Below are 22,737 nucleotides of genomic sequence, written 5' to 3' on the forward strand. Positions count from 1 at the left end.
AAAAAAACAGGTTGAGCGGAAAATACGTATGGTGTACGAAAAGACCAAAAATGGTTAGTGTTTTCAGTTTAGGTTGTTGGCATTAAAGGGGGGGAGATGAATGAATTTCATATGACTTCTCACGCTGATTGTTAAGACCACCTCCAGTGAGGGATTTGTAAACCCATACCCTGGGAGGTGAATAGGGAAAAAAGGAACTTAGCTGAACCATCCACCCCGATCAGCAAATAATCAAACCATAGGAAGTAGATGTTTCATTTGTGTACTCAATTATCTTGCGATTATGTTTTGCTGCTTGTACAGGCATTGCGATAAATGGAAGATTGATTGAAACAACGATGCCTTTAATTTTCTTGGAAAAGGTCAAGGTCAGTCTCTATTGGCTGATTCAAACATCGCATAAACATTGTAAGATGAACAAAAGATTTGTATCTTATAAAAAAGAAAAAGAAAAAACGAATCTTATAGAAAAGAAAATATGTTGTCGGACTGAATGCATCCGACGAATTCCTTAGCTAGCTAGGCTACTGCTTTTCTTGTATGGCTTTTAGACTTTTCTCCTAAAGCTTCGAGCGAAACAAGAGTGTTTGTGTGCGGAATTGCTTGTCTAAACCTCCCATTCCCATCACCATCGTTCCACAGCTTCTTCAAAATTTTACTTTCTGGATTGTAAACAAATAAAATTTCTCCTTGGTACCAGAATAATATCTCATTGTTTTTAGTGAGTGCAAGAGGCCAAACCCAAGAGTGTCTCATCCCGCCCGTCCAATCATTGAGACCTATATTCAACTCCTTACTCCAACTCCTAGGATGCTTGTTCTCCTCCTCGCTAGAGTTCTTGAACCCCCATATGTCCCCACGCAATTATTATCGGGTTGGATATCAACAACACATAAATACCCTCCAAGCACCTGGATACCCCAACTGGTTGTGACACAAAGGGGTCTCGGGAGAGTTTTGAATTCCTCCGTCCCCAAATCAAACGCCACAACTTGTATCTATGAGGCGTCCTTCCGATGAAGTGCTTCGTAGACTAATATACCAGGAGAAGACCCCAACAATAAAGAGTGCCGTGTGGTTACCTGTTTGTTTCTCCATCCTCTGTTGTCACCAAGAGTGTATACTTGGACGTCGACTTGTACTCCTTGTTCCTCGTAGGAGTAGAAGATTCTAACTGTTGAGATCTTGCAAAAAAAATAACAGCACTGTATCAAAAGTAATATGAAAAGAACTAGTGCGAAACAACTCTACCGAAATACTTGACGAGGGCAGAATCACAGGTTCAACAAGTTGTCCTTAACACATTAGTTCGCGGGTATACTCGAATTGAGTAATGCTAAACCCCTCACAGCGAAGATGTGTCCAGGATAAGACTGCCCGATATAGCTCTTGTTAGCACAATGCAAGCTACCCAAACTTGAACTTAGCAACAGGGATGGAAGTAAAAACGTCTGGAGAAAACCCTAGAACGAAAGAAGAATTTTTCCGTGTGTATTGTAAACAAGTTTTCGAGTTATATTTAAAGGAGAAGATACTTGCAAATCAAGTTAGGCATTTGTTTTCTTCAAAACCAAGTTAAACACGTAAAAAGAATTTTTCCATAAATAAAACTCTTAAGAAAATATTTTTAGAATTAATTCCTTCAAGAAAAAACTTGCAAAAATAAATTCTATTAAATATGTAACTTGGTGCATGGTTTACGTGCACAAATACGGGTCGAAAAATGTATATTTCCGTGTGCATTGAAAACAAGTTTTCGAGTTATATTTAAAGGAGAAGATACTTGCAAATCAAGTTAGGTATTTGTTTTCTTCAAAACCAAGTTAAACACGTAAAAGAAATTTTTCCATAAATAAAACTCTTAAGAAAATAATTTTAGAATTAATTCCTTCAAGAAAAAACTTGCAAAAATAAATTCTATTAAATATATATAACTTAGTGCATGGTTTACGCGCACAAATACGGGTCGAAAAATGTGTATTTCCGTGTGCATTGAAAACAAGTTTTCGAGTTATATTTAAAGGAGAAGATACTTGCAAATCAAGTTAGGTATTTGTTTTCTTCAAAACCAAGTTAAACACGTAAAAACAATTTTTCCATAAATAAAACTCTTAAGAAAATATTTTTAGAATTAATTCCTTCAATAAAAAACTTGCAAAATTAAATTCTATTAAATATGTAACTTAGTGCATGGTTTACGCGCACAAATATGGGTCGAAAAATGTATATTTCCGTGTGCATTGAAAACAAGTTTTCGAGTTATATTTAAAGGAGAAGATACTTGCAAATCAAGTTAGGTATTTGTTTTCTTCAAAACCAAGTTAAACACGTAAAAGCAATTTTTCCATAAATAAAACTCTTAAGAAAATATTTTTAGAATTAATTCCTTCAAGAAAAAACTTGCAAAAATAAATTCTATTAAATATGTAACTTGGTGCATGGTTTACGCGCACAAATACGGGTCGAAAAATGTATATTTCGCCCCACCCGCTCCACCCACGTTGTTTTACAACATATCCATAAGAATATGGTTATATAGTGGAGCACCTCTTTAGTTTTCCACAATGTTGGACTAAAGGTTCCATTTCATTCACTCAAAAAATGAGTGAGTATCCTTAGACCCTTAGGTCATTAGATAGAACCACACCAAGATCAAAAATACTTTTATTAAAACTCATTTTCTCCAACAATCCCCCACATGAATGAAATCTCGGAAAATGAAAAAATCAGAGTAAGGAAAATACCATTTAGGAAAAGGTGTCCATGAGGTCTTGAACCCTTACTCAGTGAGAAGTTACCGAAACTACTCGCTAAACAGTGAACCTAGTCTTGAACTGATAGCGTTGGTGTAATTCGCGACAACAACCACGCATGGTATTCTCCTGGTGTTGCTAAGTTCGTGCCGTTTTGTCCAATTTGGCCCTGGACATATCCTGTGTTCTCAGAATGCTCTAGAGAATTGGCTCAATTAGCGGCCCGACTTTCACATTCAGATAAGTGAGTTTCATCAAGAGTGTTTACTACTACACCCCACTTCAATCTTAAATTGAAACTATGGAACTCATTAAGACTTATTTAAAAGTCATCCTCCACATGCAGTCACACTATCACATCAACACCACAGGGAAGGGACAGAGAATGAAATTCTCTGATAGTGTTTACCTTTACCCACCATAAATTAGTTGTCTCATTCGAAACCTTGAATCTCCAGTCAGCAAGGTTGAGTATCCTTTATGACAAGTTTAATTATTGAGCCTAATCCCCATCCCCCTCGATGATTTACTAACTATCTCCTTGGACAAACCTTTCGTCAAAGGGTCCACGATATTATCCTTGGACTTTCTCCAATCTATGGAAATAACGCCTGTTGAGATTAGTATATTCAAAGAATCATGTCTTCTACGCATATGTATATACTTTCCATTGTAGAAGCTATTCTTAGCTCTACCTATCGCAGATTTGCTGTCACAGTGTATAGATATAGCTGGCACAGGCCTATGTCAGAGAGGAATATCTTCTAAAAAGTTTCTTAGCCATTCGGCCTCCTCTCCTGCTTTATCTAACGCAATAAATTCCGATTCCATAGTGGAACGAGCTATACATGTCTGTTTGGAACTCTTCCAAGATACAGACGCACCTGCTAGAGTGAATACATACCCACTCGTAGACTTAGAATCCTCTGATCCTGTTATCCAGTTTGCATCGCAAAATCCCTCAAGGACGGCCGGATACCCTTCGTAATTCAAACTAAAGGTCATTGTGTACTTCAAGTACTTTAGCACTCTAATAAGTGCATCCCAATGTTTTTTCCCTGGATTACAAGTATACCTGCTTAACCTACTCACAGCATAAGCAATGTCTGGTCTCGTACAATTCATCAAATACATCAGACTTCCTATGAGTCTCGAGTATTCAAGTTGGTTAACTCCTACACCCTTATTATTCTTGAGATGACATTTAGAATCATAAGGAGTACACACAGGTTTACAGTTAAACTGATTATATTTATTAAGCATGGATTCAACATAATGATACTGACTCAGACTATAGCCATTAGAAGTTTTTCTAATCTTCATCCCTAATATGACATCAGCGGGGCCTAAGTCTTTCATGTCAAAGTTATCATTCAACAGTTTCTTAGTGGAATTAATAACATCCATGTTTGTACCTAGTATAAGCATATCATCAACATACAAGCATACAATCACACATGCATCCTTGACAAGTTTAGTATAAACACACTTATCAGATTCATTAGTTCTAAAACCACTAGAAATCATCACATGATCAAATTTCTCATGCCACTGTTTAGGTGCTTGTTTCAATCCATACAAAGATTTAACCATTTTACAAACTTTCTTTTCACAACCTTTAACTACAAATCCCTCAGGTTGTTCCCTATAAATTTCTTCATCTAACTCACCATTAAGAAACGCTGTCTTTATATCCATTTGATGTATCTCTAGATTATGGACAAAAGCTATAGCAATTAACATCCTAATGGAGCTAAATCTACTCACTGGTGAATATGTGTCAAAGAAATCTATACCTTCTATTTGTCTGTAGCCTTTAGCTACCAACCTAGCCTTGTATTTTTCAACAGTTCCATCTATCTTACGTTTTCTCTTGAAAATCCATTTACAACCTATGGACTTACACCCTGGAGGTAAATCTACAAGTTCAAAAGTACCGTTTTTCAGATGGAATCCATTTCATTAAAGGAAGCTTCTTTCCACCATGGAGCTTCAGGACAAGTCATGGCTTCTCTATAAGTCTGAGGATCAAACTCGGCTAGTTATGTAATGAAACCAGGATAAATTTTCTTAGTTTTAGCCCTTTTACCTCTTCTAGGTTCTACTTCTGGTTCATCTTCCTCTAAAGGTAACAACTGACTAGTTGAAGGCACATCCAGGGGATCATCTAAACATCTTTTTCGAGAATCTCGTTTCAAAGGAAAAATATTCGCAAAAAACTCAGCATCCCTAGACTCCATAATAGTATTCAACCCTATGTCAGAAATTTCAGAACTCACAACCATAAATCTATGAGCACTAGAATGCTCAGGATACCCTATAAAACACAATCAACGGTTTTGGGACCTATCTTATTTTTCTTAGGAAGAGGGATGCCCACCTTTGGCAAGCACCCCCACACTTTGAAGTAATCATAAGATGGTTGTCTACCTTTCCATAACTCATATGGATTTTCATCTGATCCTTTAAAGGGTACTCTGTTCAGGATATAATTGGCGGAGAGGATAGCCTCCCCCCACAAATTCGAAGGTAATTCTAAACTAATCAACATGGCATTCATCATATCCTTAAGGGTACGGTTCTTACGTTCAGCTACACCATTGGATTGAGGTGAATAAGGGGTTGTAGTCTCATGTATTATGCCATGTTCTTCACAGAAATCTCCTACAGGAATTTCATACTCACCACCACGGTCAAACCTAATAGTTTTAATGGTAGTATTCAATTGGTTTTCTACTTCACTTTTATATATCTTAATGGCTTCTAAGGCATCATCCTTCCCTCTAAGTAAGTAAACATGGCAGTACCTCGTACAATCATCTATAAAAGTAATAAACCATTTCTTACCACCTATTGTTTGAACTGACTTCATATCAACTAGGTCTGAGTGGATTAAATCTAAGGGTTTAGAGTTTCTTTGGGCATTCTTATTGAATGATTTCTTAGCATGCTTAGATTATACGCAAATCTCACACTTATGATTTTTATATAAAGTGAATTTGGGTATGCAACCTACGCTAGCCAATTTATGCATTGATTTATAGTTTACATGACCAAGTCTACCATGCCAAACGTTCAATGACACACACACATGTAAGCAGAAGAATCATTCAATTTCAATTCAGGACAGGTTACATTGAGTTTATATAGACCCCCAGTCTTATAACCCATACTCACATAATCATTTCCCTTAGTTACTATAAGTTTTCCAGACTCAGTTGAAACTTTAAAACCCTTATCATCTAAAACAGAACAAGAAACAAGATTTTTGCAGATGTATGGAACATGAAGAACTTCATTCAATGTGAGACTCTTTCCATATGTGATCTTCAGACCGACCTTTCCTTTTCCTGCAACCTCTGATGCAGATGAGTTACCCATATAGAGTTTCTCGCCTTCCCCTACCTTCTGGTAGGAGGTGAACAGGTCTCTGTTCCCACAAACATGCTTGGTATCTCCAGAGTCTACCCACCAATCCATCACATTGGTCACCAAATTAACTTCAGACACCACAGCAGAAAACTCGCCTTTTCTCTTCTCAACCAAGTTAGCATTATTCTTCTTATCCTTACGTTGTCTACAGTGAAATGCCATATGACTAGTATTTCCACACACCCAACAAGGACCCTTAATTTTAATAATGCTCGATTCTGGTTTACGAAACATACCTTTCTTGTTAGGTCCATGCTTCTAGTTGCGATTGTTGTTGTCACCTTTTCCAGCTTTGGATGACTTGTGTTCAGACATATGAGCTTTGTTCGCCATATCCCTTGCATATGACATGTTCTTGTATTTGGTGCACAACATATCTTCCACTTGAATCTTCTTTACCAATTCAACCATGTTGATATTCCCAGTGTCATGTCTCAGCTTTTTCTTGTACTCCGACCAAGAAAATGGTAACTTCTCAATCACCGCAGACACTTGAAACGTCTCATCAATGACCATAACTTCAGCAAGAATCTCATTAATGATTTGTTGAAATTCGAGGAATTGATCAATAACAGTCTTATCATTGGTCATCTTGAAGTCCATAAATTTCCCTACCAGAAATTTCTTGCTCCCTGCAGTCTCATCTTGGTACTTTGCTTCTAACGCAGTCCAGAAATCATAAGCAGTAAAATTTTCTTTAGCGTTGTAAAAATCATACATCGCATCTTCCAAACCATTTATGATATGATTTTTAGCCAGAAAATTCGACCTCTTGTTATACGCGAGCTCCTCCTCATTCAAAACTTCAGCATTCATCAATTCTTCATTTGGAACAAGTACATAATCCAGTTCATGATGGATCAGATAAAACAACATCTTGGATTTCCATCTCTTGAAATCCTTTCCGTTAAACTTCTGTGATTTTTCAATGTCGTTCTTTCCCATTGTTACAAGGAATAATAATGTGTTAAGATTGTTGAGATCTTGCAACAATAACAACACGTTACATGTATCAAAAGTAATATGAAAAGAACTAATGCGAAACAACTCTACCGAAATACTTGACGAGGGCAAAATCACAGGTTCAATAAGTTGTCCTTAACACATTAGTTCGCGGGTATACTCGAATTGAGCAATGCTAAACCCCTCATAGCGAAGATGTGTCCAAAATAAGACTGCCCGATATAGCTCTTGTTAGCACAACGCAAGCTACCCAAACTTGAACTTAGCAACAGGGATGGAAGTAAAAACGTCTGGAGAAAACCCTAGAACGAAAGAAGAATTTTTCCGTGTGTATTGAAAACAAGTTTTCGAGTTATATTTAAAGGAGAAGATACTTGCAAATCAAGTTAGGTATTTGTTTTCTTCAAAAACCAAGTTAAACACGTAAAAAGAATTTTTCCATAAATAAAACTCTTAAGAAAATATTTTTAGAATTAATTTCTTCAAGAAAAAACTTGCAAAAATAAATTCTATTAAATATGTAACTTAGTGCATGGTTTACGCGCACAAATACGGGTCGAAAAATGTATATTTCCGTGTGCATTGAAAACAAGTTTTCGAGTTATATTTAAAGGAGAAGATACTTGCAAATCAAGTTAGGTATTTGTTTTCTTCAAAACCAAGTTAAACACGTAAAAAGAATTTTTCCATAAATAAAGAAAATATTTTTAGAATTAATTCCTTCAAGAAAAAACTTGCAAAAAAAAATAAATTCTATTAAATATGTAACTTGGTGCATTGTTTTACGCGCACAAATACGGGTAGAAAAATGTATATTTCCGTGTGTATTGAAAACAAGTTTTCGAGTTATATTTAAAGGAGAAGATACTTGCAAATCAAGTTAGGTATTTGTTTTCTTCAAAACCAAGTTAAACACGTAAAATTTTTTTTTCCATAAATAAAACTCTTAAGAAAATATTTTTAGAATTAATTCCTTCAAGAAAAAACTTGCAAAAATAAATTCTATTAAATATGTAACTTGGTGCATGGTTTACGCGCACAAATACGGGTCGAAAAATGTATATTTCTCCCCATCCGCTCCACCCACGTTGTTTTACAACATATCCATAAGAATATGGTTATATAGTGGAGCACCTCTTTAATTTTCCACAATGTGGAACTAAAGGTTCCATTTCATTCACTCAAAACATGAGTGAGTATCCTTAGACCCTTAGGTCATTAGATCAAACCACACTAAGATCAAAAATACTTTTATTAAAACTCATTTTCTCCAACACTAACAACCTTGTACTCATGGGTGGATTTGTGGTAACCAAACCCACTTGCTGTATGATCAAAGGGTTCATATGGATTTTCGCGTAGTCGGGGGAGATTAACATATTCTCCAGTGATGGGACTGCAGATGTATATTGGATCACAGATACGATTGCGTGTGTCATGGATACAAACCAAACCGTTGCATGATCCAACCATGGATGGTAAGGATAAGTGAATATCAATGCGAGGGTGGTCAATCTTTGTAAGTGTGTCCAATGAGAAGCGAGTGCTGCTTTTTTTTTCTTCGTCGATATTGTTAATGTCGCGGTAGTAGAGTTGCATTGAACTAGCCAAATCATCTCCTATGGAGAAAAGGAGACCACCCTTTCCATCATCTTCCATTGAATATTAACTTGTCGGCTACTCCGGCCTCTCACAAAGAAAGAGTAAACAGAAAAATATGCCGAAATAAAACTACAGCACAAAGAATTCACCCTAATACCCAAACCAATGAGTTATCACTCTTACATATAGCCGTATAGAATGCAGTGTTTGGTTCGAATTAACCTAAAATAGATTCCTAACGCAACAAACTTATTTATAGGTGTAAGATTCGAACAAATCCTAAAAGAAACTTGAATCGGTGTCAAACTGATCTAGAATGTTCTAACCTAACCTCTGGGGTCTGGACCCGGAAAGAAGAAAAGAGAAAGCTTTCACAAAAAGAGGAAACTCCCCCCCGAGTTAGAGGCGGCAGTGAAGTTTGCTGGACGTAAGATCCAACTTTCAGTAATTTTGGAAGTACGAGAATATTTTTCCAGTTTATATGCTGGGCCTGGCTTATTAAAACTTCATATGAACAAAATTACAGGACCATAAGGGATGCCTGCTTAAGTTTTGTTCTAAGTTTTCACTAATGGGGAAATTAGGTTAAAACTTAACACCCGAAAACTATATTATCATTGTTGTCAGGCCCAAGATATTTTTCAGTTTCCGTGACACCTAAAATTATCCGAAATTATTTAAATTTGCTACATAACCCGTCATGCATCTTGTTTTTTCAGGGGTAAAATTGGCAAGGAAACTTAAATATAATATATCTGGAAAACCGCGTCTTGGAATTTTACAAATTTTATCTCGTTAGAAAGATTTTAAAGAGATATACACAAAGGGTACAAACAACAATATCAAAAAAAAAATCACGAAAAAAATCGAAGGCGATCATCATTTTTGGCAAAAAATTCGAAAACCGACTACATATTTGTTATTCAGCTTCCCAAAAAGATGCATGACACAATATGCATACATGATACACCACAAAAGATGCATAACACGTTATGCAACCATATTTTGTTCATGCATCTATTATTTTGGTTATACATCCACTAAGACATTGTATATTCCTGAGTCCAACATAAAAAACAGACGCGTAACAAATTATGCAACCATTTTTTCGACTGTATGACAAGTTATGCATCTATAACAAGTTATGTGGTCATTGTTTTGGTTGATTTTAGTGCGTACAAAAAAAATTGATGCATAGTGCATCATGTAGCAAGATTTTCAGATGCATACCAGGTTATGCATCCATTTTCTCGATGGATAAAATATTATGCAAAATTTTCCATTTCACAGCTAATAAAAAAGATGTCGGATAATGTGTCATGCATCCATTTTATCGCTTGCATAACAGGTTATGCAGACATTTTCTCGCTTGCATAACAGGTTATCCAGTCATAACATCATCATCATCTTCTTCTTCGCTCTTTTTCGTTTTCTTCTCCTTGAACTCTTCTTAGCCATAACAACATCATCTTCTTGTTATTTACTATCTTCTTCGTAACTCAAATCACAAATTCAGGACACTACACATACATCAATACACCCACCAAGACCATTATCTTTTTCAAACCTAACCTTAATTTCACATAAACCCTAGTTCTCCAAATCATAATTACAGTATCAAACAAATAGGGTTTAGGCTCAATAACCTCAAGAAAACCAAATCAAAATGCTATGAAATCAGAATAACTTCACGCAAAAAAGATGGAATTAGACCTAAAAAACCATTGAATGAGCTCTACTCATTGAAAATTGAAATAACATCACAGATTTAAAACTTAAAAATGGAATCACTTTGAATATTCTTCCAAAAATCTTATCAATAACGACAACAACATGATTATCCTCGATTAATTTCACCATCTTCTCTCGAAAAAAAAAGGGTGAGCTCATTCCCACACCTCATGTGTGATAATATTGGGTGTGGTTGTTGTACCCCCGCTTTTTCATATATAAAGGAGAACTCTAGCAACTGGGAAACCTAATCCCCACACCTCATATGTGATACTAGTTGCATAAGCTAGAGTCGATTCTCCTTTAACCTTAGGTTTTTCACGAAACCATGTAGGTTAACGACTTGAAGACTTCATTGGAATTGTGATGCCAGACCCAACTATTTTCTCTGTAGTTGGGTCTGAGATTTATTCTCCGATAGGCAAGAAAAAAAAGTAATCACAAAAATCTTCGTCTCATCGTTTGTGAGTCCACAATATCTTGTTTCGCTACCATACGATTAAGATTATTGTGAGGTGATTGATAATACTAGGCTGTTCTTCGGGAATATAAGTCTGGGTTATCAATTGGTTCCTATTCACTTTGATTTATTAAAAGACAGAACATAATTCGTAGGTATTTCTGTGGGAGACAGATTTATCTATTCCTATAGGCTTTTCAGTGTGAGACACATTTGTTTATCAAGTCGTCTACTTTGGGTCGTAGCAACTCTTAGTTGTGGGTGAGATCATCTAAGGGAATCAAGTGCGTAGTATCCTGCTGGGATCAAAGACGTAAGGAGCGCAATTGTACCTTGAATCAGTGTGAGATTGATTAGGGTTCAACTACAGTCCAGTCCAAAGTTCATTGGTAGTAGGCTAGTGTTTGTAGCGGCTTAATACAGTGTGGTGTTCAAATATGGACTAGGTCCCGGGGTTTTTCTGCATTTGCAGTTTTTCTCGTTAACAAATTCTGGTGTCTGTGTTATTTCTTTTTCGCATTATATTTTGTTGTATAATTGAAATATCACAGGTTGTGCGTTGAATCGATCAATTGGGAAATCCAACCTTTGGTTGTTGATTGAAATTGATTGATCCTTTAATATTGGTCTTTAGTAACGTTCAAGTTATTTCTCTTATATTCAATCCGGCTCACAAATTCCTATTTGCTGATTGCAGATTGAATTGAGAGATAGAGATACAAAACTCTTGGATATGCTTTTCTCTAGATTGAGTCTAACTGTCTAGTTGATTCTCTTGAAAGTATATTGGAGTATGTCTATTCAGATTTCCAAACGAAATATTAGGTGTGGTTGTTGTACCCCCGTTTTTTCAATATAGGTCAAGAGCACTTGTAGCAGTCTGAATATTTAGTACCCTTATATTGCTTGATCTGTCCTATAATTTTATTAGCTTTGTATTCCTTTTTCTAGTCTTCATTTCCCTAGTATAATTTAGTTTAGTCTGTAATTCCTTATGTATTTTTATCTTAGTTTTAGTAACCTCTGAAATAGTACTGTTAGCATTATTCCTTAAGGAGATTGGACTCTACCTCTAGACTCAATCAAAACTAAAGACTCAATTTCAGTTATGGATCAAGCCGAAAAACAAAAAACTATATGGATGTCAATTGGGCAGTTCTGCGCAGCATCAAGATATAGATGTCTGACTACCATCTTAAGCGACCACTTCTACCACCATCTAAGTTCTTGTGCTTTTCTTGTGGAAAGCATTGACCAAAGGCCTTCCAACCTTCGACTCCAACATCCGCCCTCGGTGCAACCTCGATCTAAAGACTGCTATCCTGCTCCACTATCATGTTGTTGCTGATTCACGGCTTAATAATCAAATTATGGGGTATTATATGTTGTGTGACAGTCTCTTAGTAAATCTATATACTTCATGTTATCTTCCTTGTACTATAAATTTCCGCCTAATCATTTTTGGTTATTATTATTATTATTATTATTATTATTATTATTTCATTTTAACTTCTTGTCAATTCATTTAGTATTCTTTTTGTAGGTCAGAATTACACAATAACTATGCAGCTGGTTCAAAAAAAATCACCACAGCCGTCGACCGTCTCGCATATTAGTGTTATTCAAGCCTTATCCAAAAGAATATCCTGGGTGTCCCTTTGCAGGGGCAAAAAAGAAAAAAAGAAAAAGTTCGTTTCGAGGAAAATTCTTTTTAGAAACGGAGGGTCAACCCTGATGGGACCAGTTCATTGAATAGTTAAGGGACTTCACCTATTCTTTTTGTTTCCTGCTAGCGGCAACCACGACCAAGATTTTACGGAACTTAGATTTTGCGGCACACAACAGACTCTGGCGGTGAATGTGGCATAGCTGCTGAAACATGAGTCGAACTGCCAAAGTTTTATCGAAATTCAAAATACTTACCAGTAAAGACCTCACAAACACCAATGTCTAATAAAAATACTAATGTACCCCTAAAGCCTCCTCAAAGCAGAAGTATAACAAGCGAAAGAGTCTGACATAAACTAAAAAATCCAACCGATTAACCAAATATCAACAAAATTACTACTTCCTCAATGAAAAATTACAAAAAAAAAAAAAGAGAGTCAAACACCATAAGCACTCATTAGTTGTAAACATCAAACTGTAATTCATTGAAGATGAAGATGAATAACAGTAGCAGAAAAATTACAAACACAAAAAGAAAGTAAATCTTGAAAAGAACAACTACCACACAAAGTGAGACACATGTGGTTTTATTACAGACCGACTTAATGACCAATAGAAAGTCAAGGAGGAAACCAATGAGAACCAGACAGGTGGTGAAGAGTGACAGGCTGTCTCCAGGGTGTACTGGTGTAACTAAAGTGTTAGAATAACACATATCTCAGCAGGACTAACTACTATTAGCCCCCTCAAGCTGGCAAGGTCATACAATGGCAGAACTTTCAGCTTGTTGTGCAGTAAAGCAAACCTTGGACCATCTAATCCCTTTATAAAAATATCTGCAACCTGATGAACTATGGAGATATAAGAAACCTGTAGATCTTTAGTCTGAACTAGCTCTCTGAAAAAGTTGTAATCAATGGACAAATGCTTCATCCTTGAATGAAATACAGGAATTGAAGCATTTGAGATAGAATTTTGATTATCACACAATAAAGTAGGAGAAGATGGTAGAAGAATATACAGCTCATGAAGCAGTTTGCAAAGCCATAAAATCTCAGCTGCAGAGTTAGCTAGACTTCTGTATTCTGCTTCAGTTGAGGATCTAGCAAAAGAAGCTTGTTTCTTGCTAGACCAAGATATAGGATTAGAGCCAAAAAAAAAAACAATAACCACCAGTACTTCTTCTGGTATCTGGATCACCAGCCCAGTCTGCATCACTAAATCCATGAACTGCAGATAATCATTTACTAAACAAAATGCCATAATCCAAAGTACCCTTAATGTACCTGAGGATTCTCTTAGCTACAATAAGATGATCAGATGTAGGATGTTGCATATGTTGACATACCTGATTGACTGCAAAACTAATTTCAGGTCTGGTCGGAGACTTTCCACAGGAGAATAGCACGTGATGCTATTTTGCTTGTCTTAGTTGGTCGCCCAAAACTTACCACAGGCCTGTCAATTCTGTGGCGAATTTGGACGGTTGAGATTGTAACTCATGAGAAAATGTGTCCATTGATTATGGCCACATTCTGTTGGCGCCTGATGGTAGCACAGTGGCGTCATTGCCAATGGTGTAGTGGCATATAGCGGCATGCCAGTGGCATGGTGGCGCCTGACGTAGCCGTGGCATAATGGCGCCTGGCGTAGCCATGGAAACTATTTTGGCATATTGGTGTTAGACCAAAATATGGCTCTGGAAACATTGGCCCTGTCGCTATATCATACTGTTTATGGGTGAAAACTATTTCTGCTGGTTTTGGTAATTTGGGGTGTGTGGATGAGAAATGAATCTAAAACCTAAACAAATACACTGCACGGGAGTGATTTTGATTCGAGAGATCAATTTGTACAATTCTGGCATAAACCAAGAAATGGCTGTTCCAGACTTGCTTCGGTCACAAAGTGAAGGAGATAGGGTTGATCTTAGGGAGGGAAGCGAAGAAAATGTTGAGATCGTGAAGGTGAATAATGCAGAGCACCAACCAGTGACCTGTAAGGAGTAGGATCAGATAGAAAAGACCCAGAAGCATCTACAAGTTTGCCATGAGCAGGTAGAGGAGAAGAACAAGGTTTTTCTCCACCCATATCAAACTTATCCAATAAATCCAATGCATACTTAGTCTAAGACATGAACAAACAGTTGGCATTTCTTTTGATTTCCAGACCTAGAAAGTAATGAACATCTCCCAAATCTTTAATAGGAAAGTGCTGCTGAAGATGTTGAATCAACTCAGAACAATGCCTGAGAGCTACCAGTAACAAGGATATCATACACATATATCAAAACTAGAGTGAGTCTAGAAGCAAGCTTTTGAATGAAGAGAGAAGAATCTGCAGTGGAAATAGTGAACCCAAAAGAGACAAGCACATTGAGCAACTTTTCATACCAAGCTCTTGGAGCTTGCTTCAATCCATAAAGAGCTTTATAAAGCTTACATACATAATCTGGATGAGCTGGATCCACAAAACCAGGTGGTTGAAGCATGTAGACATCCTCAGTTAAGTCACCATGCAAAAATGCATTACTCATATCAAGTTGAGTAATGGTCCAATTAAAATTGACAGCAAGAGATAAGATAACTCTAATAGTAGCAGGTTTAGCAACTGGACTAAATGTCTCTGTGTAATCTAAACCCACTTGTTGATGAAATCCCTTAGCAACTAATCTAGCTTTAAACTTGTCTATAGTACCATCTGGTTTTTTTTTTAACTCTAAAAACCCATTTGCATCCTACCACATTTTGAGAAGGATGAGGAGGAACAATTGGGAATGTATCTGCAGCTTTAAGAGCATCATGTTCTTCATGTAAAGCAACTCTGGATGCTTAATTGCTTGAATGAAGCATGTTGTAAGAGAAGGAGATTTCCTTGCCTGTAAAGAAGAAGATAAAGAATGCAAAGTAGAGTAGACTTTAGGTTTGAAAATATCCGTTTTGGCTCTAGTAAGCATGGAGTGATTATTTGTCACAGAAGTAACAATTGTAGAGGAATCAAGTGAATCAGGTGCACAAGGTAAAATTTCAGATTGAACTTCAGATGAAAAATCAACAGATTGTAAGGTTGCAGTAGACATATCAGTGATAGGCTGAGCTGCATATGAGGCAGTAGTTGTTGGTACAGCAGTGACATGTTGAGTTGTAGAAGAAGCAGTAGGTGCTGATGGACCAGAACTAGTCAATGAAGTATATACTTGTGTAACTTTGAGTGGAAACACATATTCATTGAAAGTTACATGTCTTGATATATAAATTTTTCCAGTAGCTATTTCAAGACACCTATACCCCTTGTGATTGTGGTTGTATCCAATGAAAATGCAAGATGCACTTCTAGGAGATAATTTATGAGGAGCATATGGCTTTATCCAAGGAAAACAAAGACAACCAAATGATCTGAGAAACTTACAATCAGGAGATTGATGAAATAAAACCTCAAATGGTGATTTGTTTCCAATGGACCTAGTAGGAAGCCTATTAATAGTATAGTTAGCTGTTGTGAATTCCTCAACCCAATAAGATTCATAAATACCTGATTGTATAAGAAAGGTCCTTCCAACATCAACTAAGTTCCTGTGTTTAGATTCAGCAACACCATTTTTCTCAGGTGTATGTGGACAGGATTCATGAGTAATTCCACTAGAGGATAAAAATGAAGCTAATGTTGTGTTAATAAACTCTCCTCCTCCATCAGTTCTAATAGTAATAATATGATATTGCAAGGAATTTTCAACTTGAGCTTTGAACTGAAAAAATACTTTCTTGAATTCAGACTTATCAAACAAAGGAAACATCCAACAGAATTTTGGATAATCATCAATAATGTTGACATAGTACTTGTATCCAGAGATGGATTGTACAGGACTAGGACCCCACAAATCAAGATGAAGTAATTGTAAAGGCTTAGAACTACAATGAGATGAAATAGTAAATGAAAGTTTGTGACTTCTCCCTAGCTGACAGTCACTACAAAAAAAATGAGATTTGAGTACATTGGATAAGTCTAAAGAACTACAGACATATTTCATTGTTTGAATGAAGGATGTGCTAATCTCTTGTGCCAAACATCAGCAGAAATTGGTGTTGAAGTTGTAGAGAGAGCCTTTTTATGGGACTGATGAATGAAGTTAAGTGTATAGAGACCATTATGATGAGGGCCTTGTAAAAGTGTCTTCCCAGTTGACAAATCCTTCACACAAAATCCATAAGCATCAAAAGTTATGGAACAATGATTGTCTGATGTAAACTTATGCACTGAAAGTAAGTTCTGAGATGCTTGAGGAACTAACAACACATTGTTTAAGTTGAAAGTATGATCAGGAGAAGATTTGAGAGAAAAACCAGAATGAGTGATTAGCATGCCTTCTCCATTGGCTGCTTGAATTTGTTCTGCACCCTCATAAGAAGTAGAGCTTGTAATTCAGTTTCATCGGGAGTAACATGATGATTTATACCAGTGTCAGCATACCATGGATTTTCTCCCATAATGTTGGCACAGGCAAGCATTGCACTCAAGTAATGAGGAGTATGATCATTATGGTAAGAAAAATTCAACCTATTGCGGCATTCTAAAGCATCATGTCCAACTTTGCGACAAATTTGACACTCAATAGCAGGAACATTAGAAGAGTAAGATAGTGACAAACCTTGTGGTGGTCTCACAGCTGAAGTAGATGCTGAAGAAGAAGTACTTGGACCTTTGTTGGTGGGATATGTAGTTCCAATTCCTCTGCCATAGGAATAGGAAGATCTACCAGCAGTTGAGCGACCAAAATTTGAGTTGTAACCATTAGATCGACCACCATAGCCTCTACCGGAAGATCGAAAAGCATTCAATTGAGCAGCAAACGCTCTATTTGCATATTCAGAAAGTGAAGCTTGATTTCGATCAGTATTAACAATTTCTTCACTAAAAAGATGATTGTGCAATTCAATACAAGAAATTGGAGGATTTCGATGCCTCATAGCTGTAGCAAATGGAATATAATCTGAATTGATAGCAGCTAGAGTAACAACCACAAGTTCTTGATCAGAAACAATCTCTCCAGTCGTTGCAAGTTGATCGGAGATAGCTTTGATTTCATTAATCAGTGTAGGAATGGACTTATCACCTTGCTTGAGAGATAAAAGCTTTGTTCGTAATTGAATAGAATGAGTCGATGAAGCTCTCGAGAAACGCTCTTCAATACTACGCCAGATCTCATGTGATGTTTCAAATCTGGAAAAATAAGCAAGAACCGATTCTGAAATTGTTGAATGTATCCACAAAATGATAGAAGTATCATCATCAATCCAATCTATATAGAGAGGATTTTCGATCCCATTTGTCTGATTACGAACATTGGTGTATTGCGGCGGACAAGGATGAGATCCATCAAGATATTTTTGGATTTTAAATTTTCGAATGACCGGTAACATAAGATTTTTCCAAGTAATGAAGTTGTTGTCAGTGAGTTTGAGATTAACAAAACGAGTTAATTGATGAATAGGTATTGTAGAGATTGAAGTTGAAGTAGGGTTTTCCATTGTTGAATCAAGAAAATTTGGAACTAGGAAATTTTACAGAGAATCAATGAAGTGTGTAGAGAAACGGAAGCAAAGGAAAGGATCAAGAAACCTGAGAGATATGAAGAATCTCTCAGATACCATAGTTATAAACATCAAACTTTAATTCATTGAAGATGAATAACAGTAGCAGAAAAATTACAGACACGAAAAGAAAGTAAATCTTGAAAAGAACAACTACCACACAAAGTGAGACACGGGTGGTTTTATTACAGACCGACTTAATGACCAATAAAAAGTCAAAGAGGAGACCAATGAGAACAGGACAGGTGGTGAAGAGTGACAGGTTGTCTCCAGGGTATACTGGTGTAACTAAAGTGTTAGAATAACACATATCTCAGCAGGACTAACTACTATTACTCATCAGCAAATCATAACCTCATAGAGAATGAACGTGGCCGGTAGCTAAACATGAACCAAGTGCCGAACATGACAAAGCTATCGTTGCATGATTGTTGGCTTCAAATGAAGCAAGGTGAGCTCAGTATAGCCACCTTTGCAGCTAACTCAGCTTTGTCTACCTTAGCAGCCTTGTATGCACGTCTCGACTCATCCACCTTGGAGCGAAATAAAGACATCCTCTTCTCACAACCTCTGAACTTCTATTTCCAGACTCCTTTTTGTTACCTTTTGTTCTTCAACATCATGGAGTTGAGACTCAAGAAGGCGAAGTTGATCATCCAACCATGACACATGGAAGTCCATAGCGGAAGCGGTATCAACTGCTGCACGCCATCGCTGTAAGTCGTTGGAGGTAACATCATGGCCAGAGATTTTGCTCATCCGCTGGATCGTCTCCAAAAGTTCTGTGACCATAGTGGCTTGTACTCAAATCGATTTAACCTTCACGTCGGATGCTATGTGCCCTTTGGAGGCGATCACTTCAGTATACAAGTCTTTGTACTCAGGTAGTACAGGAAACCCAGCTACCATAAGAAAATTCGGCGGACATAGTTGAGGAGTAGTATACTCAGGAAGTGGGCGATCGAGCTGCCCTCTTTCAGAGGGACCCTAAGGGGGGCATGAGCGAACTACCCGTCTCTTTCCCTTGGTTGCCCCACGCCTTGACCATAAGGTCTGTCAGGTTCAGAGCCCGCCTTCTCACTTCCCTGATCACTCATGTCTGAACCATCTCTATATTGTTTATTCGCAAGCTTGAGAGGCAATGTGGCGCCCACTTCTCCACAAGTTTCTCCAATATCTCCATCATGATCTGAAGAAACATGGACATGCGCAACAATCTTCTGTGTACCACCAACACCACTTCTCCCTTGAAGATTAAACGAAGACAACATGGACAATAAGTAAAGCTGCATGTTAAACAAAGGTAAATGTACCAAAGTGTGTATACCTCACAAATAGAGCGCCTTGAACGATGGCCGAGGGGACTGTTTTCATCAGAACAGTACAACTGTTGCGACTTGCACTTCAGCAACCTTTCCTTCCTCTTTCTCGGATCACCAACATTTCTGTCTGCCGCTTTGCTCGAGTGAGATGCCTCCACCCCAACTGGCATAAGAATAGACTTGCCGAGATAGCTATCAATAGCCCTTATAGGAGATACCACCTGCTTACCAAAACATTGAGTCTTAGGAAGACTTGGATTAACATCAATGTTTCCATCATCCTTTCTCTGTTGTTTTATGAAGATTTCCTTTGGTGCTGGATTAACACCATATCTTTTTCTGGTACAAGAATCTTCTCCAAGACCTTTCAAGGAAACCAAACTGTTCATGTGAGGAACTACATGTGTTACATGATAGAAGTCGTTACTTACAAGATTATCCGAGACTGCAGCGTCTGGATCATCACTTTCTGGATCATAACAGAAGAGACCAAAGAAGCAGTGAAATAGGATTTGACTACTACTTGTAACGGCAAATGGTACTGCTTCATTCTCAATTGGTAAGCTGAACTCCTTAATCCACTTCAATGAACCATAATCTTGCTCATTCACATCAGAATTACTGTGTCCTCCTTTCTTCCTTAAGAACCATATGTCTAGATATCCATGTTTTTATCTGATGAAAAAAACACAAGCATCCTCCGGAAACCCGAAGTTTAAAATAGTTCTGCAGAGTTACAGCAGGGAAAAAAGGTGGTGGTGGGAGCAAGTAGAACTTCTCTTCTGCCAAATCAAAAGATACGATATTCTGTTCCATGTCAAGCCAGTGAAGCGCTCCATTAGCAAATATACCAAATGGATGAATCTGCCAACTGTACCGCAATGAGTAAGTGGTTTTTCCCAAGTCTTTCCAACCAATGCCACTGCCAAGTGTATATACCTGGACCTTCCCTAACGGTTGGTTCTCAATATAGTAAATTCTAACAATTTTATACTTGTTACTAGAATGATGGTAACCGAAACCACACACCATAGACTGTAACTTTTCCTCCCATGGAAGTCCTGGAAAATTCACGTATTCACCGGTGATAGGATTACAAATATAGGTAGGTTCATAATCCAAAGAACAATGAGGTCCACGACCATCTTTAGAAAAGCAAATCAACCCACTGCATGATCCAACAATTGACTGATGATGCTTGGGAGTCTGGTTGATCCTTTTAAGTTTCATATTACGCTGGTCGTCATACTCTCCGTAGTAAAGTTGGCAACCTCGTTCCCGTGTAAATTTAAAGTAGACAAGGAAACCAGAACCAACCTTGGAAGAAATAAGAGAAGAATGACTTAAGTTACTATTACCATCAATCTGTGATATTTGATGTAGGTGCTTATGAGCAAAGGAAGGATCGCAAAGTAGGTGTTCCCATGTCTTGCAGACTTGTCTGCACTGCATGACTGAGTCAGTGGGTAAACGAGAAAGTATCTCTGTGGCAATTTCTGAGGGGAGACTGTGCTCCATACAAATATGCATCTCTACGCAAATTTACTTTCTCTTTGATCTCAACCAATGTGAATTGTCAGAATTTCACAACTCTTCTTCTTCTAATTCCCGTTTTCCTTCTAATCCTGCTGAAAGCAGAAGAGCTCTGAAGTAAGTAAAAAAGGCCACCAGATGCTTTCTCAACATATTATTACGAGGCAGGTGAAATTAATTATTTCTTTTCGCAAAACTGACCTAGTTTTATACACATAAATCACCATAAGTTCTGCAGAGCTTAAACATTAGCATGATTCTATTAATGAATATCAAGTTATCTATGACACTGTTTTCAAGTATGGGTCCCATCAAAAGACCCAATACCTAGGTCTGTCCAGGAGAAAGTTAGTCTCCGCCTTAGAGTGGATCTTCCAGTCTACAAAAGTGGACTAATTGGTACCTCTACAGGAGGGAGATTTCTGCTAGAAGGGATTTCAGAGGAAGAGCAAGGTATAGAGGGATACAACACCTAATGTAAACTGTGAAGTAACCTTGAAAGCAAAGTTTTAGAAGTCTTTCTTTAATCAAATAAAATTTACACTCTTGTTGACCAATCTTTGTTTCTGCTGGTTGTTCTTCTCGTTAGGGTCTAGGTTGATCAGTCTACGTCTTGTAATTAATTTTCCTACTCCATAGATGATTCATACTTTTCTCTACCACCTTGCTCATCTTACTATTCAAGTAGGTGATTTTTATGTTCGAAAACAGCCAACAAGCATGATGTCACATCTATACTATACTAAAAAAATTTATGTATATCTTAGTTGAACACATAGTAGGAGTAGACCTCACTCTAATCCTGGAGATGGTTCAATGAATGGTTGGTTTAAACTCACAATCACATTGGCATAAACACATAAGACAAATTAAAAGCAAAATTCATATATCTGTCATTGAAGGTTTCTTTCATATCTAACCATGATAGAATGATTCTACAACACTGCAGCATAATCCAAGATAACCACATGTAATCTGAGGAAGATACCTACTAAGATTTGGTAATCTCTAACTTCTGTGAATGGAAAATGATATCATGTTACATTACTTGACTTTTCTAAGTTGTTATTCGAAAAATTATATGATACATAAAAAAGCGATTTGCAGTTCAATTAGATGTGAAATTCAAGAAAATTTACAAACTACAATTGTGACTGGTGATATGAATCCATCACATCTGTGTTCACTATCATATTCAGAAAGATAACTACGTCACAGTTCACAGCTTCTATCATTTTTGTTAACACCACTTTTTGGTACCAATTCAAGCACTAAAATTTAGGGGAACAATCAAAAATAGCGACAATATAGAAGTCATGCCATTTGTGATACAATCAATTGTATACACTTACTCTATGTACAACCAAGGTTTTTGGCGTTTTAGGGCTTTTCACATTTTTCAGGATTAGCAAATGAAACAGCAATTAAGAAGTACTAGCAACCAATTAAAACTAACCTGCTTGATACACTTAGCTTAGCTGACATCACTAAATCTCAATATTGATGTCCCGCTTGATGATGAAATGAAATAAAAAAGATTCTGATTTCTGCTGCAATTTCACTGTTCGACCCTAGAGGAAGATCATCATGTCTTCTCTTCTTTTCAGAAAACAAAGAGTCTCAGGTGGAGCCGGAAATGTAAGTAAAGATGTTTAATAAACCAAGGTGTAACTGAAGTGTAAGAT

The 22,737-nt window shown here is 37.1% G+C and overlaps 1 protein-coding gene across 3 annotated transcripts; it reads right to left on the minus strand.

The window, feature by feature from the left end:
- Positions 1-18,265: 18,265 nt before the first annotated feature.
- Positions 18,266-22,658, minus strand: LOC113288396 (F-box protein At3g07870-like). 3 transcript variants are annotated; one of them, XR_003330608.1, is made up of 3 exons: positions 22,509-22,658; positions 19,525-21,144; positions 18,266-19,443 (listed from the first exon to the last, which is right to left on the minus strand). XR_003330608.1 is itself a non-coding variant. In XM_026537430.1 (2 exons), exon 2 carries the CDS (start codon positions 21,047-21,049, stop codon positions 20,138-20,140), a length of 912 nt encoding a protein of 303 aa, XP_026393215.1. In that variant the 5' UTR covers positions 21,050-21,147; positions 22,509-22,658; the 3' UTR covers positions 18,266-20,137. The 3 variants fall into 3 exon arrangements, 1 of the variants encoding a protein (XP_026393215.1); XR_003330607.1 differs by having other exon boundaries at positions 19,525-21,147; XM_026537430.1 differs by having other exon boundaries at positions 18,266-21,147.
- Between the last annotated feature and the right edge of the window lie 79 nt (positions 22,659-22,737).

This window comes from Papaver somniferum, chromosome 1 (assembly GCF_003573695.1).
Source record: "Papaver somniferum cultivar HN1 chromosome 1, ASM357369v1, whole genome shotgun sequence".
NCBI lineage: Eukaryota > Viridiplantae > Streptophyta > Magnoliopsida > Ranunculales > Papaveraceae > Papaver > Papaver somniferum.

What these genes read in the sequence shown, in the direction of transcription:
- LOC113288396 (XM_026537430.1), bottom strand. Translation starts at nt 21,049, where the DNA reads ATGCATATTTGTATGGAGCACAGTCTCCCCTCAGAAATTGCCACAGAG.